The sequence below is a fragment of the Triplophysa rosa genome, linkage group LG7 (assembly GCF_024868665.1).
Source record: "Triplophysa rosa linkage group LG7, Trosa_1v2, whole genome shotgun sequence".
NCBI classification, from domain to species: Eukaryota; Metazoa; Chordata; class Actinopteri; order Cypriniformes; family Nemacheilidae; genus Triplophysa; species Triplophysa rosa.
The window spans coordinates 17,591,566-17,611,808 of NC_079896.1; the positions used below are offsets into that span (position 1 = coordinate 17,591,566).

Genomic DNA, 20,243 nt, shown 5'->3' on the forward strand with positions numbered 1-20,243 from the left:
CCACGCGCTAGCCAGACAGGATTTAAACTTTACCGGCTAAAGACCTAAAAGGCTGGTTTAAAGACAAAACATGTACAAAGCACAATGTTTTCTCACCATTCCAGACTTCTAACACACACTTATACAGTTCAGCGCCCCTCGTGGCTGTCAAAGCAGAAATAAAAAACACTGTTTTTAGTTTTTTCAGTATGTTCATCTCCGGTCACGTTCATAAGTAAACTGCATGCACTTATTTCGTCCACTAGATCTAACAATTTCTGAATACAGCAGAAATAATAGTGCTTATGTGTATGATGGTTGCTGTCACTTAAGTTCTCTTTGTCTAACGTTAGAAAGCTAGTCAGCTCAGGGCTCACGTGAGTGCCCGATAGCCAGTGTGAAAGATGCTCGAGAGTCGAGACAGTTGATGGATTTGTGACTTGCTCGATCAGGCTGTGCCTCAGACCTCTCTCTCCCTTTCTTTCCGTGTCTTCTTGTGCTTGAAGGGACAAATACATACAGAACCATGTAAAAAATACCCGACTTGACGAGAATCGTGGAAAACAGTCAGTCGTCATTTTTATATTTAACATTCTGTCATCTGAAAATATTATTTTGCATTTTGATTATTGCATTTGATTATATCTGTATCTGAACACTATTAAGCCTAAAAACCTAAAGCAATAATGTCTTCTGTTTATTTATATTATGTGCTATAGCTTGTCTTTTTTTTTGTTTTGTTCATTTGTTCTTATTTACTGACTGCATGCGGTGTAAAACAGCTGTGATAACCTGCTAACGTGAGCAACCCGAAAGCGAGAGATAGTTACAGACTGTTTACTTATCTTTAATAAGTTATAACTTTATATTTATAATAGTTTTTGCTGTGGTATTAGATGGTATCAAATTTTGGCATAGGCGTAATTTGAGGGTGGGACATGTCCCCACCACTTTTTGTAAGAAATTAATAAATGCTTGTGGATGGTGTGTATTGTTTAGGGGCCATTAATATTTAAAACGCGTGGAAAACACATGATGTGCCACTTTCTCACCATCTCCCATTGCTCACACTCGTAAGTTATATTTACGGAAGACAGAGAGCCGCGACTTCAGGAATGCGGCCAGTATAAAAATGCGCACATCATCCGCACTCGCGGTGCTTGCTTATGCATCCAGTGTCCAAGCACAAAAACGCGTAAACCAATGAACAAGTGACATTTTTAGTCATAGGAATAAACTGTTTTTAAGTGTAGTGCACCGCAACGGCCAAGTGACCTTCCCCAAATGACAGTTTGGTTGTGAGAGTAACCACCTCTACCTAGTCAGCAGGCGGCTGTCCATGTGGCAATCCGCGTCAGTGTGTCAGTGTTTGATTCTCGTTTATGTTGACTTTTGTTATCAGTTTAATCAATTCTTATCTCATTCTTCGGATGAGTTTGAGTACCATGGGTACTCTTGAATGTGGTCCTTTGATATTAAACCCTTTTGTGAAGCGTCTGGGAAAAGGAATTAGGTAAGAGTTTATGTTGTACTAATTTAGTTTTCCATCTGTTAGAGTATAGGGTAGAAGTGACGGCCACTTTTGTATTTTTGTTATTAATTAGCATAGTTTATGTTGGGCGACATACTCGCTGAAGCTTTCGGTTTTGTTTCTACATTTTGTTTTCATAGTTACATTAGTTGGGGATTATTAGATATTGGGAATTTGCTTTTGATTGTTTCTTTTCTTTATGACGTCACTAATTTGTTCCTTTTCCCTTATGTTGTCCTTTGTCTAATTTAATGTTGATTATTATTTGGAATAAATTCTTTAAAGTATCGACTTGTTTGTGTTGTGGCGTTTCTCTTTTGCCCCAGTATCAATTGCATTCCACTTAAATGTTACGGAGACTCAACTCTCAACTCAACTTTATTTATATAGCGATTTTACAATTTTCATTGTTACAAAGCAGCTGTACATGAGACATATTGACTATAAGCAAAATAATTAAAGTTGTACCTGCAGAAACAACAAAAGGTTGAAAACACAGAAGACAGACATACCCACATACAAAACACTCCACACACACAATATGCACACGTACTAACACACATAGACATACACACACACACACACACACACACACACACACACGGATGCGCACGCACACACACACAACACACACACACGTACGTACACAGACAAGTACGCACACACGCACGCACGCACGCACGCACGCACGCACACTCACACACACACGCACGCGCACACAGACACACACACACACACACACACACACACACACACACACACACACACGCTCAGTGAGAGCACACATTTAGGATAAAGGAGAGAGAAGCACAGGTCAAATATAACAGACTATAAATTCCTATATGCAATATTAATTAAGTAAAACTTTAAAATTCTAAAGCAGCCCCCCCGGTCAGGCAGATAGTGCAAAAACAGTATGCAAACGGTGGCGAGGGAGACATCCCTAGTTACAACAGACACGTAACATTGATGGTAATTTAGTAAGCGACATATGAAGAATGGGCCCCGTTCTTCACTACCAATGTTGATAAATACAGAAAGATAATTGAGGAAGTGACTAATTAGCACAATACATGCCCAAACCATCCTCAAATGATGGCTTTCCACCTAAATAAGTTTATCTTAAGAGCATCTAAAGCACAATAAACACATTTAACAAAAAAAAAACATTTAGCAATGTTATTGGCTATATTTTCAGGCAGAATCCCAAATCAAACTATAATGAAAATTTGTATTACTCTCAAAAAAGACTGTAGGTCACTTTTTCTAAATAATTCTAAAAAACACGTTAGCTTACATGCACTGCATACTGCACATTTAAAGAAAGCTACAATAATGCCTGTGTTCATTACATATACAGTAATATGTGGTTTGTCCTAAAACTAGAATAAAGTATGAATTTATTTACCAGGTCAGAGTCCAGGTGAAAGGCAGTGGAGAGGTGCCCAGCATTGTACTGCTCTGCAGGACGGCAGTCAACTACAAAAAACCTCACACCCTAAAGCACAATGATAGAAATCCAGCATGATCTGATGGGACAGATTTACAACTACACAATTAAAACATGATAAGCTACACCATCAACATGCTCCTATTTGTAACATTCCCAAGTTTCAACATTGCTGCCTCATCTTATTTAATCTTAAATGTCAAATGTAGTGATGCAACGAAATGGAAATTCTGGGTCGAAACCGATCATGAAAATGCAGGATGCACTAGGCCGAAAACCGAAAATTACTTAAAAAAAAAAAAAAAACTTAAAAAAAAAACTTTATATATGGTGCACAGTAATTTTAATGAAAACAACAGGCAAGACAGAGGGGCAGTGAGCCTGTTTATGTAAACAGGCTTAAAATGGGCTTCAGTGATATCAGCACCTGCCAGATGATAGTCCACGTGAGCTACATCATCAGTTACTGACAGATTGTTCCGCTCATCAATTACATTTATATTTGAAGAGTCTGTTGCATTTGAAGCTCAGCTTTAAAACACGCACGAGAAAATATGCGTGATCTCCGACAACAAAGAAACAAAGGCGGTCACGCACAGTTGCGCATCACAGAGCTTGGGTGTTATTTTCTGTCCACTGGTTTTGAGCTTTTCTTGTTATATTTATTAGTTTTAGCCTTTGTTATAGCGGGCTCACAGGATCATTCTTTGATAACAGCTAGAGTGAGCGTGAGCAGTGAAGGGAAAGGCTGGGGTGCCAGATTATTCACCTTGTATTTCGGTCCATTTGTTTTTTTGTCTGAAACCGATAATGCCATTTTCGGCCGGAAATGTTTGGCAGCCGAAATTTCGATGCATCACCAGTCAAATGTGTAATTTCTTGGAGGATCTATTGACAGAAATACAATATGGTATACATAACTGTCTTCAGTGGTGTATAAAGACCTTACATAATGAGGCATTACGTTTTCATTACCTTAGAATGAGCTATTTCTATCTACATACAATGCAGGTCCCCTTGCATGGAATTTCCCACGTTGTTTACTTGTTTTCCCCTAAACTGACAAACTGCTCTACAGAGCACGTTTTGTAAAAACATGTTCTCCTTCACCAAAGAAGCAAAAACGTGACAAGTTCTTAGTGCTGTGTCAGTCGCTGTCGCGCTTCGAAAGGGAGGTTGCAATTCGCAACCTCACTGCTAGATGCCACTAAATGTCGTACGCTGGACCTTTAATTAACTTTCGACCATTTTGATGATAACTTCAAAAAGCTTGTAAAATGCATTAATCAAAAAATGTTTATTAAATACACAAGATTGTGAAGGTTTTTATGACTGTGGGAGTACTTTTTGAGGGACTCACAGGTTGTAATTCGTGGGCCTGCAGGATCTCAGGGACAGATACAGGCAGACAGAGCGCCTGACTAGGGTCTATGTCCTCTTCTTTCAGAGCCACAAGACTGCTGCCAAACAAATTATGGTTCTCCTACACACACAAAAAATGCACACGTTATTGCATACATTTTAGTGGGGCTGCACAACATTTCAAAATTATGTCAAAAGCAAATGCAAATGGATTTCAGCATTGACGAGTATCGCAGTCAATCCCACTACCCACTGTATAGTGTGTTTAACTTTATATGGGGTTGACATCAAAGTACCACAAGAACAATTTGACAGCAGGGTAGACCAATTAGGCCTAGGATCTAAATTTCTTGAAAGCAACCTGTGTGTGTGTGCGCGCGCGCGTGTGTGCGTGTGTTTTCTAGAGATTATGAAATTCTGACTTAATAGAACAGACATACATCTTATTTCCTTATAATAAGAAAGATTATTTCCTTATTCTTATCTTTATTATTTGTACTATTTTTACATAGTTTATTAGTAATTATGTGATATTAGTTTATTAGGGATTATATTCATTTCTTTTTTCCCTAGTAATTATATTCAATTTTATTTTCCTATTTTATTATGTTTCTCGCTTCAAACTTATGTAGTACAATTACACAAAATAAAATTTTCCTTTAAAGACATATTATTTTTCCCAATAGTTATTCTTCATTATTTCCTTCTACTTTGTTTTACATTTATATTTATATATTAGTTTTTCTTGTGATAATACCTTCCACCCAGTAAAAAGAAAGAAAAAACAAAACATTAGAACAACTAGATTCATAATCACCTTTCAACATAAAACAATGACATATTCATATCAAACTCTTATAATGACACCTAATTCCCAATAAGTATTATTTTTTATCAATTATTAACTATATTAAAAAATAAAAAAAATATACAGTATACAGTATATATACATACACAGTGTAAAAAACCCAACTCAAAAAAAGTTCAAACAACTAATTTTGTTGTGTTGGTTGAGCAAAATTCCATGAAAAAGTTCACAGAACTTCTTTTAATAAGTTCATTCATCGTAACCAAACATGTTCTTCATTAACATAAAAATATGAGTTGTGTGAAAAATTCTTTGCAAGTTCACTCAAAAAGACCTCTATAAATGTAAAAAATTGAGTTACGTCAATGTACAATGAACAAACAAGAGTTTGAAAGTTCCCAAGATGCACTGCAGCATGTTCAATTAGGTGTTTCTTATTTGTTTTTCTTTTAAAGATTAGTGTTTTAGTTCTTTCTGGAATAATTTATGCTTTAATCTTGTTGTTACTGTTTGTTATCTGTTGTGTTTAGAGTTTTTTTAATCAATGATGTTTTTTTATTATTACCATGGTTGAGATTTGTGTGTTCAATGTTGAGGTGTAAGTGCAGACCCAACGTAACTCAAACTGTTCAAGCAGTTGTTTGATCAAAGTTTACTCAAATTGTAGTAAAAGACAAAAATATTTGTTTATTTTTAAATAACCAATTTATATTCTTTATTTATGTTCAGCCAACAAAAATAATTTGTTATGTTGTTCATTATGTAAACTTGACTATGTTGTGACAACTAATGACTTAAGCATAATTTTTTTGTACCTCTCAAGAAAACTAATAATCCTAAATTACCTCAATTAATTATTTTTTGCATCTCCAATTACAGTACTTGTTTTAAATCAGTACAACTAATAATCCTGAGTTATCCCAATAATTTTTGTATCTCCAATTCATTATTTTAAGTCAGTACAACTTCTATTTCAAAAAGTTGAGTGAACAAGAAAAAGCGAGGGGAAATTAGTACTAAGATTTTTTGTTGTGAAGGCTTAATTTTTTTACAGTGCATATACACATACATATATGGAAAAGTACATACAGTTGTGTTCAAAATAATAGCAGTGTGTTGAAAAAATCTTTATAATAAATTTTATTTCAATACACAAATGCATTGGGAACACTGCACATTCTATTCTAAATCAAAACATGAAGAAAAATGGATCAAATGTGTTATTACTCAACAGAAAGTGCAGAAAAAGGAATGTTAGGCTGTTCAAAAAAATAGCAGTGTCTGCATTTTCTATATAAACATTTCAAACATTTACTGTATAAAATGAAAAATGCTTGAAGATTGAAGAATTACTGAACTAATATTTAGTTGTATAGCCACTGTTTCTGAGAACTGCTTCACATCTGTGTTGCATGGAGTCGACCAACTTCTGGCACCTGTGAACAGGTATTCGAGCCCAGGACGATTGCACTACAGACCACAATTCCTCTGCATTTCTCCTTCTTTTGCCTCAGAAACAGTGTTTTTTATGTCACCCCATAAATTTTATATTGGATTAAGGTCTGGAGATTGTGCTGGCTACTCCATAATGTTAATATTGTTGGTCTGGAACCAAGATGCTGCTCGCTTACTGGTGTGTTTGGGGTCGTTGTCTTGTTGAAACACCCATTTCAAGGGCATTTCCTCTTCGGCATAAGGCAACATGACCTCTTTAAGTATTTTAATGTACTCAAACTGATCCATTATCCCCAGAAATCATATAAATAGGCCCAACACCATAGTATGAGAAACATCCCCATATCATGATGCTTGCGCCACCATGCTTCACTGTCTTCACAGTGTACTGTGGCTTGAATTCAGTGTTTGGCAAACTGTCTGACAAACTGTCTGCGACCCATAGACCCAAAAAGAACAATTGTTTTCATCAGTCCACAAAATATTGCGCCATTTCTCTTTAGGCCAGTCAGTGTGTTCTTTGGCAAATTGTAACCTCTTCGGCACATGTTGTTTTTTCAACAATGGGACTTTGTGGGGGCTTCTTGCCGATAGCTTGGCTTCACTTAGGCGTCTTCTAATTACAGTACTCAAAGGTAACATCAGACTTTCTTTGATCACCCTGGAGCTGATAATTGGCTGAGTCGTTGCCATTTTGGCTATTCTTCGATCCATTCGAATGGTAGTTTTAGGTTCTCTTCCACGTCTTTCTGGTTGCCATTTTAAAGCATTTGATATCATTTAGCTGAGCAGCCTATCATTTTCTACACTTCTTTATATGTTTTTCCCTCTCTAATCAAATTTTTTATCAAAGTACGCTGTTCTTCTGAACAATGTCTGGAACGACCCATTTTACTCAGATTTTCAGAGAGAAATGCACAGTACAACATTTGCTGCCTTCGTCCTTAAATAAGGGTCACATGTTTGACACCAGTTTTTTCACAGAATGATTTACCGCTCTAATTGAACTCCACACTGCTATTATTTTGAACACGCCCTTTTCAATTAATTATTCAATTACACAGAATTAGCAGCATGCATGTCATGACTGTTGGCATAGGCGTAATTTGCGGGTGGATGGGTGGGTCATGTCCCCACCACTTTTTGCCAAAGTCAATTTTGTCCCCACCACTTATTGTAAGAAATAAAAAATACGGAGCGTCTATTTACTGTGCAATTAGCCCGCTTTGTAAGCAGAGGCTATTTATACTAACTCGGCCCATCAGTTTCAGATTGGAATAGACAAAATGTAAGAAAGGCACACGAAGCTTAACTGCTCCGGTGGTGTAGAGCGTAAAGCAAGTGTTACCTGCTTCATGTCGTCGTGGGTTCGCGACTGCTGTTTGCTGAACTTTTTCCCTATCACATATCAGATTGTAAAGGTATTTATTTTTAGTAAAATGATGAAAATATTTGAAAATGGCTGTTCAAAGTCATACATGTACCAAACATTTTGCGCTTAATTGCACTTTGGTGCTATATATTCGTCCTTATTGTTCTCGACATGCGGTTGCTATCGCCTATTGCAAGATTAATTACATTTTGATACTTGATAGAAAACTCCAATAAATGGAAAAAGTCACAACTTTGTAGTTTCATGAGTTCAAAACAAAATTTAGAAAGTTTGTTGTATATTTGTAGCCTATCAGGCAATGCCCGTAGTAATTAGTGAAAATAAGATTTTTTAAAGATATTATTTTCCATCTGTTTCCCCTGTATACGTGAATGTTTGTCCTTATTAGCAGGGGGTTGTCAAACACCAAATTTTTAACATGGGGAAAACACACATTCGTTTCAGTAGTTTTTTGTTTCATCACAAATTAATATGTTTAATTACGTACGGCAACAGCCATCCTTACATATAATAAAGCACAACATGCTTTAAATTATATATTGATGAAAACATGATATAGTTTAAAAACAAATGGAAGCAGATCTGATATGTGAAAATTTAGAATAGTGAGATCAGCGGATTCGAACCTGCTTCATGGCAGTGTCAATATTACTTGTCATGCGTCTTTCGCACTAACGTTACACCACTGAAGCCATCAATAAAGCGGCGTAGTTTTAATATTGTTTTCTAGAGGAGTCACCTACATGTTTCGCGCTTGTGATGTCCATGAATATTCCCAACGAGTTCTTACAGAAACAATTTATTAAAGTATTGTTTGTGTCGTCTTTGTCCCCACCACTTTTCAAAACAAAGTTACGCCACTGACTGTTGGGTCTGTTAGTTTTCTATTACTCTACTACACCTACTAGTAAAATATTTGCCATGTAGAAATATAATGTCTACCAAAAATAGTGACTGATCTGGTTAGTGATGTTGGACTGCTATTATTTTGAACATAACTGTATAAGGGAGGCACATTTATATTTAAAAAAGTAATATAATTTGATATAATACTACTAATATAATATGCAACAACAGGGGATGGATATCATCTATATTTTTAATTTAATATCATCCTTTAAATAACTTCTTATTTGAAGATATTTATAAAACGTTTTTTAGACAATACATATTTTAGACTTAATACTCTCCATCTCCATGTCTCCATCTCATTATCACCATAAATTTGATAAATCCTTTAAGTCCTTTGCTAGCCCAAACCTTAAATACATTATCAAAAGTATTTGGTTTGAAATCTGGATCTCTTACTATTTCTCTTAATAAAACCATCTCCTGATCAGTAATTTTCATCACTTTGCAAATTCTTCTACAACATTTTAAAGTTTCACACATACAATAAAATTAATATTCACATTTTTCTTTGTCCCACAAAATATTAATATACAAATTGCTTCTAATACTCTAAATTTGGCAAAGCTAAACCCTCCTTTCCTAACTATTTCGTAAAACCCTAAGTTTTAGTCTTGGTTTCCCCTCATCCCACATAAATTACCAAAACATACTATGCCACTTTTTGAAATTACTAACATGTATATAACCAGGGAGATTTTGAAACAGAAATAAAATTAGTGTACGGGAGTATACCCATTTTAATAGTAGTTCTTTTTTTTCAGACAAGGATAAAGATAATATTTTCCACCTTTTAAAATATTTCTTATAGTAGTTTCTAAAATATTATAAATACACTCATACATATTGTCTAATGTGCAAGGAGTTTTCACACCCAATTACCTTATCTCTGTTTGATTGCATTTCATTTCATATTTCTCTTTAAAGCTCTCTCATAGGTTTACCCCCAATTTCCATAGCTTCTGTCTTATTATAATTTAATTTATATCCTGATATTTCTCCATATAATTATATTTCTTTCAAAACTAAGGGTAATTATATTTCTACATCTGTTAAAACCAAAATCACATCATTCGCATACAATGCAAGTTTATGTTCCTCATCTTCAATTTTAAGACCTTTTATTAAAGAGTTCCTTCGTATACTCTGTGCTATGGGCTCTATACATAAAGCAAATATCAGAGGTGACAAGGGATCCCCTTGTCTCGTTCCCCTCAATAATGCAAATTGTTCTGGAATAAGTCCATTGGCTTTAACTCTTGCATTCGGTTGATTCTCCCAGTGTTTTCGTGTTTTCTGTCTTGTAATTCGCAGTGTTTTTGTATGTCTTCGTCACGTCTACCTGTCCTTAAGCGCAAATTCAGTCGTAAGTTTCTTCTTGATGTTGAAAAAACAACATTTTTAGAGCTAAACTTTGTGCACGCCAAAGAGTTGCGGGACCTCGGTCTGCTCCGGAGGACTAATCCATCACCGACCCCCACTACTGCATCTCTCCCACTGTGGAAACGCCACAAGCGGCATGAGAGAAAGCAGAAGAGGGGTAAGTATCCGGGCTAGGCTAGCGGCTAACCCACACAAGCCAGCTATCCCCACCATCGTACTGGCTAACGTACGATCTTTGGACAATAAACTGGATTACATCCGATTACTACGCTCACCTCAAAGGACTGTAAGAGACTGTTGAGTTTTTGTGTTCACGGAAACATGGCTCAGCAACAGCGTACCTGACTATGCCATTCAGCTTGAGGGAGGTAAGACCTGCGGCGGCGGACTTTGTGTTTACATCAATGATGCGTGGTACCGCGACCCTGTTGTGGTCTGCAAACGCTGCTCAACCCTGGCGGAGTTTATGATTATTAAGTATCGGCCGTTCTATCTACCGAGGGAATATACAGCCATACTTCTCGTTGCTGTATACATCCCTCCCAGCTCCAACAACAACAACAGGAGTGAGGCACTGAATGAACTGTACCAGCACATCAGTGAGCAGCAGACAGCCCACCCAGATGTGCTTTTCTCATCTTGGCTGGAGATTTCAACCACGCATACCTACAGAGTGTGTTCCCCCCCAAAAAAACAACAAATAGACTTTCCAACACGGGGAAACAACACTCTGGACTTTGTTTACACCACCCAGAAAGGATCTTACAAGGCCCTACCCCTCCCCCATCTTGGCACCTCAAACCACATCACTGTCTGCATACATACAATGCCTGCATACAGACCACTCGTTAAAGTCACCAAACCAGTTCGCAAACAGATACAAGAGTGGCCAGAAGGGTCATCAAAGGTACTTCAAGACTGTTTTAACACCACTGACTGAAATATGTTTAAGCAGGCTGCCACAAACAATAACAACACAGACATCCAAGAGTACACAGAGACTGCCACTGCCTACATCAACAAGTGCATTGATGATGTAACGGTCACAAAGACCATCACTGTGCGGGCCAACCAGAAGCCGTAGATGACAGGGGAGGTCTATAGTCTCCTCAAGGCTCGGAATGCTGCCTTCAGAGCTGGAGATGAGGAGAGCCTGAAGACAGCTAGGGCCAATCTAGCCCTATCTAAGAGACAGTACTCCAGGAGAATAGCCCATCGCTTCAGCGACTGCAGAGACACTCCGAGCCTGTGGCAGGGGATTCAGACCATCACAGACTACAAGCCCCCAACCGCAGACCCGTGACAACACCATCTCCCTGTTAAATAAGCTGAACGCCTTCTTCACTCGCTTTGAGGCACAAACTGGCACCACTGCATAGAAGACCTCACCTCCTCCTGGCGACCAGGTGATGACGCTGTCCCCGGACAGTGTGAGGACATCCCTCAGAGGGATCAATGCACGCAAAGCTCCGGGTCCTGACAACATTCCGGGGCGCGTGCTGAGAGACTGTGCTGTAGAACTCACTGATGTCTTCACAGACATTTTCAACATCTCGCTGAGTCAGGCTGTTGTCCCCAAATGTTTCAAAGCTACCACTATCATTCCAGTTCCAAAAAAGTGATCTCCATCCTGCTTCAATGACTACCGTCCAGTTGCACTTGATGCCGTCGCCACTGCTTTCCATGCTGCACTCACTCATCTGGACAATAAAGACTCCTATGTCAGAATGCTGTTCATAGACTTCAGTTCAGCATTTAACACAATCATCCCTCAACAGCTCACTCACAAATTGGTCCTGCTGGGACTAAACACTTTGCTGTGCAACTGGCTGTTGGATTTCCTGATGGGGAGACCTCAGGCAGTATGGGTCGGCAGTAACACATCCAGTACCATCACACTGAACACGGGCCCCAAGGATGTGTTTTTAGTCCCCTCCTCTACTCCCTGCTGACCCACGACTGCACACCGTCACATGACTCCAACCTCTTCATCAAGTTTGCAGACGACATGACTGTGGTGGGTCTCATTAGCAACAGAGATGAGACAAACTACAGGAGCGAGGTGAGCCACCTGGCCAGGTGGTGCAGTGACAACAATCTCTCTATGAATATGGAGAAGACGAATGAGATTGTTGTTGACTTCAGGAGAGTACTCACTCAGCATGCTCCTCTGACCGTCAATAGTGCGACTGTGGAGAGAGTGAGCAGCACCAAGTTCCTGGGGGTGCACATCACTGAGGATCTCTCATGGACTAACAATACCGCAGCACTGGCCAAGAAAGCACAGCAGTGTCTCTACTTCCTCCACAAACTGAGAAGAGCCAGAGCCCCAGCCCCCATCTTGTGCACCATTGAGAGGCACCATCGAGAGCCTTCTGACTGGCTGCATCACTGTGTGGTATGGTGCCTGCAACGCGTCCTTCCGCAACACCCTCCAACGCATAGTGAGAGCAGCTGAGAAGATCATTGGTGTCTCTCTCGCCCCTCCAGAACATTTATGGAACCAGTCTCACCCGCAAAGCCCTCTGAATTGCAGGTGATCCCACCCACCCGACACACAGCTTCTTCAGGCTGCTGCCATCAGGGAGGACTTACATCTGCACTGTTGTATATTTCACTGGTTTGCACTCTATCTGCCATTACTTATATTCTACTTTTTTTAAATATCCCTGCTTGTAATAATTGTATTTTACATATATATAATAATCTGTATTTATCTGTATTTTTTAAATACATATTTTTATTTGTATGCACCATGGGTCTGAGAGTAATGCAATTTCAATCCTCTATATGTATGTACTGTACATGTGGCAGAATTGACCATAAAGCAGACTTTGATTAAATACAAAAGCCTTTCAGCATCTAATGTCATTGTTAACATTTGTTTCTTAGTTTTAGTTGCATAATCAATAAGATTTAAAGTTCTTTGTATGTTATCAAATAATACAAGATTTTTCACAAATCCTGTTTGATCCGAGTTAATTATTGTTGGTATTATATCAGCAAGTCTAATAGCAATTATTGATGTGAAGAACTTCTGATCCACATTTAATAAAGATATTGGTCTATAAGATGAACATTGTATAGGGTCTTAGCCTTCATTTAACCCTTGTGCTATGTTCAAAACCCTATAACACTTGTGATGTTCTCAGGTCAAAATGACCCAGCTACCAAAGATACAGTAGCTTATAAATCACTTGTTATGCAATATTATCACCAAATTTTGGATTCAATCTTTTTGTCAACTTGTTTTCTTTCATTTAGGACTGGTTTTTTGTTTCTTTTTCAAAAGGATTAATTGTAGGCCTAGTTAATGTGATTTTAGGCACCTCAGTCTTAGACTGAAAAAAGCATTTTTTTGTGTGAATAGTTTAGGCAATATTAAAAAATCGGAAAATATTCACACTAGCCTACTTTAATGTTTAACTTTTTTTGTTTTTAAATGGTTTTATTTCATACAATATAGCACAAAAGCACACTTGTGGTGTTCCCGGGTCAAAATGACCCATCTACCAAAGATAGCTTATACACTAAATGACTCGGTATGCCATATTATCACCAAATATTGGATTCAATCAAGCTGCCTTAGCTCAGATCAATGAAGCCTACGATTAATACGTTCGAAAAAGAAACACAAAACCAGTATTAACTGAAAGAAAACAAGTTGACAAAAAGATTGAATTCAATATTTGGTGATAATATATCATATCGAGTGATTTATAAGCTCTCTTTGGTAGGCGGGTCATTTTGACCCGGGAACACCACAAGTGTGTTTCTGTGCCATTTTGTACACAATTAAAGCATTTCAAAACAAACTTCCTGGTTAAACAAATGAGTCTAGACTAAAGTAGGCTAGTGTGAACATCAGTGCAAATTTTTGTCATATTTTATGTAATATTGCCAAAATTATTCACAAAAAAATGGCTTTTCAGTCAAAAACGGAGGTGCCTAAACTCAGATTAACCAGGCCTATGATTAATCCGTTTGAAAAAGAAACACAAAACCAGTCCTAAATGAAAGAAAACAAGTTGACAAAAAATTAATTCAATATTTGGTGATAAAAATGCATAACGTGCAATTTATAAGCTCTCCTTGGTAGGAGGGAACACCACAAGTGTAACTAGGTGGCGGAAAAAAAACATAATAAAGCAACAAAAATATATTTTTTGTGAGAGGTTGTTGTAGTCTTTGTGAACCAAATTTCAGTCCAATCCAATAACATTAACTAGTATTTTTGTGGAAAATACATATTTTTTTTCGGGTCAAAATGACCCGAACACACTATGAAGGTTAATATTAGTGTTATAATAGATGACTTACATGTCTGTGGCCACTCGTCCTGTTCTTTAGTGTTATAATAAAATGTAAAAATGTTCTAAAATCCAATTAAAAACCTCACATAATATTGGGATCAACATTGTTTTGAATTCTTTATACAATTAATTTGTTAATCCATCACTTCCTTGACATCTTTCTATTTTACTTTCGATAATAACTCTTAAAATTTCTTCATCTGTTATTGGGGAGGTTAACACTTCACTTTGTTGACTTGTAATTGTATGGAGATTTAAAGAATTCAAATCATTTTTAATTTTACTAGTATCTAAAGTTTAAAAATCTGGTTTATAAAGAGACTGATAATAATATCTAAATACATTAAATTCTTCTTAATTTCTACAACTTCTATTTCATGTAGGGCCTTCTTTACCTCCTCATTTTTTCCTCATTCTTCTCTTGTAAACTGAGTTTATTTGATGAATTGGATTTCTCTTACTGACTGTTTCTTTTTCCATGATGCATTTGCTATTATTTTACCTCTCATTGTAGCTTTAGCAGCCTCCCACAATATAACTGGTGTCACTTCTTCATTATTATTATTCTGTAAATAATGTATTAATTTACCATTACTGGTAAAATTTCACAACTCCTTATCCTAAGCACATGATTTATGTAGGAGCCAGGTATAGTTTTATTATTGTACACGTTTTTTTGGTCACTTACGGTGATTACGTCACCTGGTGGGGGTGGAAGTTGTAAAAGTATATCCTCTGTTCACCTGTGTGTGTGTTCAGGAGAGAGGGGGTGACGGGAGAAGGCTTATTTTTGCTGACTTCTATAGCGCTTCTAAATGCAGTTTATCATGACTTTTGGATGCATGTAATGGATGCACAACCTTGTTTGTTTCTTATGTAAATAAATCCAAAAAAACAAGTCTTCGGATCCATTTTCATTACAAGCAAGCGTGTCTGACAAGTTAGTTTCCCCTATTCAGCCTCTCGGCAACAAATTTATGGTCTTTCAGATAGTCAGCAATATTTGCCAGCAAAAAACCTGCGTTCACGACAAAAGGAAAGGAAGCCACACTCATCAAAGGCCGTAACCATTCATGGAGAAAGTGATCATCTGCCATGAGACCACACACGCAGTCCTGGCTTGATTATGTGGAGAGCAGCAGCCACCCGATTTCATTGCACACAAACAGTGGTATGTAACCTGAGTTTTGTACTGTGTTATGGCTAGTTTAAACACAGTTTGATGGGGTTACTGCCACTTGTTGAAGTTTGGCGCTGCTTGTTTATAGCGAGTTGATTGTCACTGATTGGGTTTGTGTTTGCTGTGTTAGAGCGGGCTGTTGGCTCGAGTGTGGTGCGGATTCACAGAGTTGGTTATATATCTTGTCTGTATCTTGATCCGTTAAGGTATCCTGGAGAGGAGAGACATCCAGTTCTCACCAGCTGACAACTGGAGTTCCTCTGGGATCAATTTAATCAACTTTTCTTTATCTTCCCCTCTTCCTCCACAACCGGTGTTGGTGCAGTCCTCTCCCAGCGGTAAGGGAATCCTTCACGCCTCCATGCATGTGCCTACTTCTCCCGTAAAATGTCCCCGGCGGAGCATACTCTGCTACCAGACCCCTCTTCACCTGGTCGGGGATCCATCCACCGTCCCAGCTGTTAACCACTGGTTCTGGGAGAGCAAGAGGGTCTGGGGCTCAGCTCATCACCATCTCCAGCAGCCTGTCTGCAGACAAAAGACCCATGCAGGCTCTCGACGGTCCTCTACTCCACAATTCCAACAGAAGTTATGGCTCTCCACACGGGACATCCGTCTGTGGCAGCCCTGATGGAAGCTGAGTCCAAAGTTCATTGGACCATTCCCCATTGTACGCCAGATAAATCCTGTCACTTACCGACTCCAGTTACCTCAGCACTACCGCATCTCAGCTTTCCCTACTAAAACTTTACACTGACTCTGTTTCTCCTTCATACACAGAACCTGGTGAAGCAGTGGATCCCCCTCCTCCTCTTCCACCCATTGACATCACACAGCAGATCTACCGCATTGAGGCCACCCTGGATTTCCGATGACGAGGCGGCCGATTAGAATTCCTCGTGGATTGGGAGGAGTACGGCCCAGATGACAATTGAGGGTGGCCCGCTGTGACATTCTCGACCCTGATCTACTCAAAGACTTCAAGTGTTATTTTCTGTCATTCTGTTTTAAAATGCAATGACATATTGCTAGGAAACTTTGCATGGTTCGAGATGCTGTGAAAGGATCTGTCAAGTTTTAGGCCAGTATCAACCAATGTTTCCTCTAAGCTGCGCTCATGTATGGCTGCACTAATTAAAGATCCCGCACAGTACAAATTTAGGCAACTCACAAAAACCTAATGCTACAAAGTAGGCAAGAGTAAGGATAGAAGAAAAGTTACTTCTACATCATCTTATAAAACTTGTAAATCATAAGTATCTTTGTCTTTCTGTCAGACTGTATCGCCCCATTTTGACTTAAGTGGTGGGGTAAGTTTTACCTAGTCACTAAACTTGGTACATACTCAGCATACTCACCGGACATGTCACCCATTGAGAATGTTTGGGATGCTCTGGATCGGCGTATACGAGAGCGTGTTCCAGTTCCTGCCAATATCCTGCAACTTCACACAGCCATTGAAGAGGAGTGGACCAACATTCCACAGGCCACAATCAACAATCTGATCAACTCTATGCGAAGGAGATGTGTTGTACTGCGTGAGGCAAATGGTGGTCACACCAGATACTGACTGGTTTTCGGACCCCCCCAATACAGTAAAACTGCACATTTTAGAGGGGCCTTTTATTGTGGCCAGCCTAAGGCACACCTGTGCAATAATCATGCTGTCTAATCAGCATTTTGATATGCTACACCTGTGAGGTGGATGGATTATCTCGGCAAAGGAGAAGTGCTCACTAACACAGATTTAGACAAATTTGTGAACAATATTTGAGAGAAATAGGCCTTTTGTGTACATAGAAAAAAGTCTTAGATCTTTGAGTTCAGCTCATGAAAAATGGGGGGAAAAACAAAAGTGTTGCATTTATAATTTTGGTCAGTGTATATTGTAATAAAATTGGTATAGTTACATACCAAGTACAGTCACAGTATTTTTGCTCTTTACAGGTGTTCCCTACTACTTTTTAACTGTTACTGTCAGGTTTTCTTGCACAAAGTTTTATGGAAAACTGTGAAATTTGCAAAATAATAGTAATGCAAAAAGGTAGTAAACCGCTAATAATGCAGTACAAAAAGCAGACTTCCTGGTGAGAAAAGCCACTCAACGTAGTGTTAAAAAGTTTATTATTTATGACAAGTCATGCTCATTCCATATTTAGTAAATGACTAAGGATCTATTTTCACACCATTGGAAAAAAAGTGTTAATTAGCCTACATTCTTTGTTTAGGTATCAACAATGTCTTCATAATTGATTAGACCATGGGCCAGATTTACGAAACAGGGCAAAATAGTGCGATGGCACAATTTCAAAAAAGCGCAGATGGGAGTGGAAATATCTGTTACAAATCACATTGTGGGGTAGCTGGCAACAACTATTTGACAGAGTAGTTATTGAATGCTTACCTTTCTGAGAGAAAGTGGAGTTTTGCTATTGTAATACTGTGCTAATGAAAACAAGTCTTCAATATCTTCTGCTTCTAATATTGATGGTGACTGTTCCAGTATTCCTATAAAAAAATACAGCTATACATTTATAGCTATACACAGAACAACAGAACAGATACAGTATGTGCAACCTTTTTACTTATTATGTACTTATTGTTTAGTAATTTTAAATGAATACTAACATATTTTTACTGAAAAAATGCATAAGGAATTTACTCATGATCTCCTCTTTACTTTCTTCCTGGGCAAAAATGTTGTCTCTGCACACAAGAAAGCAAAACACCTACGTTTAATTATCACAATATAGAAAAGTACTACAAGTTCATTAATCATATCTGTAGTCTAGCATAACATACTTGGCATTGATGAGGATGATGAGCATGAGGAAGAAGATGAGAAAGGGGTCAGCTTGTTGGAAGTAAACATCCCATATTGCTTGTGTGACCTCAGGGAGACAGTGGCTAGAAAACAGACTCCCCAGCTACAGAAGGAAAAGAACACAAGGAGTCTAAGAGGCCGTTTTACACGATGTCATTTTCAACTGAAAACGGAAAACATTTTATGCATTTTGACCGTTCATGTACACAACAACAGCATTTTACGTGACTGAAAACACAAACTTCGACTGACGTCACGTGCATGCATATCACGTGTAATATAATATTCCCAAACCATTATGCCGCCCTCCGGTACTGTGTCCTTGAGCTTCTCCAGCAAAAAGTGGATTAACTGCACCACTAAGACCAGTGGAGACGCATTGTTTACATTCGCCAGACTTTAAACACACATATACGTTGACCAAGGGTATTAAAAAATACTTTTGGCTTACGTTAATGTGCATAGCCATGTGTTTCTTTAAAAAGCAACATCACCATCCACTGGCCTGGAATGCCTAATACAGCATTTTATTTTTATTTTTTACGGATCCGTGTGAATGCAGATTGTTTTGATAACGCTGTCATGTGTACGTGAAACATTTCAAAAACGCAAAGGAAAAACTTGATTTTCAATGTGTAAACCGTGTTAATTACATGTGAATTACAGCATTTACTGATACAAAAGTTGGAAACAATTAAACTCAAAAGTTGGAACTGTACCAGTCAGTAAAATCTAGCGGCATCTAGCACTGAGGTTGAAAAATTGCAACCTACGGTTCACTCCACCCCCTACCTTTCAAAGCACAAAAGAGGCTGACACAACATGGCGAATTACATGCTAGATAGAAATAGTGTGTTCTAAGGTAATAAAAACATAACACTTCATTATGTACAGTGGGGAAAATAATTATTTGATCCCCTGCTGACCTGCTTACAAAGATATAACAGGTCTATTGAGCTTGACATTAAGCATTGTCATGTGGTTGTCCTTCGGACAAGTAAATTTGTCATTCACTTGTCCGAGTACAAAAATTACTTTTCCAAAGAAAAAAATAATATTTCATTTGAATTCTCAATATAACTGTTTCGGATTTAGATTGGTCAAGTTTGCTTCTAAGCATTTTAACTAGTGTCCGCTTTGGCTGCCTGAATTTGGTTATAGGCCTACTCTCCGTGACTGCTATAAAACAAAAGCAAGCAGTAATTATTATTAGTTGCGACTTCCTTCCGTATCGTGACGTGACCTGTGTCCGAGTGAAACGGCTTCTGAAATTAGAAAAAAATGTAGGGCTGGGCTTTATTTTGCCCTTGCCTTTTTGATTTGTTTGTTGTTGTAAGTTGGGCCTGGAGGGGAGGGCTAAAAATGCCTGGCCATTGGACAGTCAGTATAGTCCTACCTCTTTTTTGTCGCTGACCTCATGTTGTGAAGAAATGTTGTTGAGAGGGGGATAGGAGTTTAACGTTTTTGATTAAAGATTACAAGTGCAAACAAATTTAAAAAATGGTGTGCATGTATAAATCATTTATAATAATCACTGAAGCAATGTGTCACGAATACGTGGCGAGAAGAACCCAAGTGCAGGCAACGGCAGGTAAGGGGTTAACAGGGGTATTTTATTTTAAACAAACACAAAACAAAAANACGCCGGCTGGAAGG

At 38.2% G+C, this 20,243-nt stretch overlaps 1 protein-coding gene across 3 annotated transcripts in view; it reads right to left on the bottom strand.

Annotated features, from left to right (window-relative positions):
* Positions 1 to 20,243, bottom strand: part of tbc1d23 (TBC1 domain family, member 23) — a 521,932-nt gene that overhangs the window by 378,757 nt on the left and 122,932 nt on the right. For 2 of the 3 annotated variants that reach the window (XM_057337198.1, XM_057337197.1), the window contains exons 6-10: positions 18,566 to 18,690; positions 18,426 to 18,469; positions 18,168 to 18,271; positions 4,321 to 4,443; positions 2,919 to 3,008 (exon numbers count right to left, since the gene is read on the bottom strand). In XM_057337198.1, coding sequence (XP_057193181.1) covers positions 2,919 to 3,008; positions 4,321 to 4,443; positions 18,168 to 18,271; positions 18,426 to 18,469; positions 18,566 to 18,690 — 486 coding nt within the window. The remainder of the gene's footprint in view (positions 1 to 2,918; positions 3,009 to 4,320; positions 4,444 to 18,167; positions 18,272 to 18,425; positions 18,470 to 18,565; positions 18,691 to 20,243) is intronic. The other variant, XM_057337199.1, reaches the window with a different exon arrangement.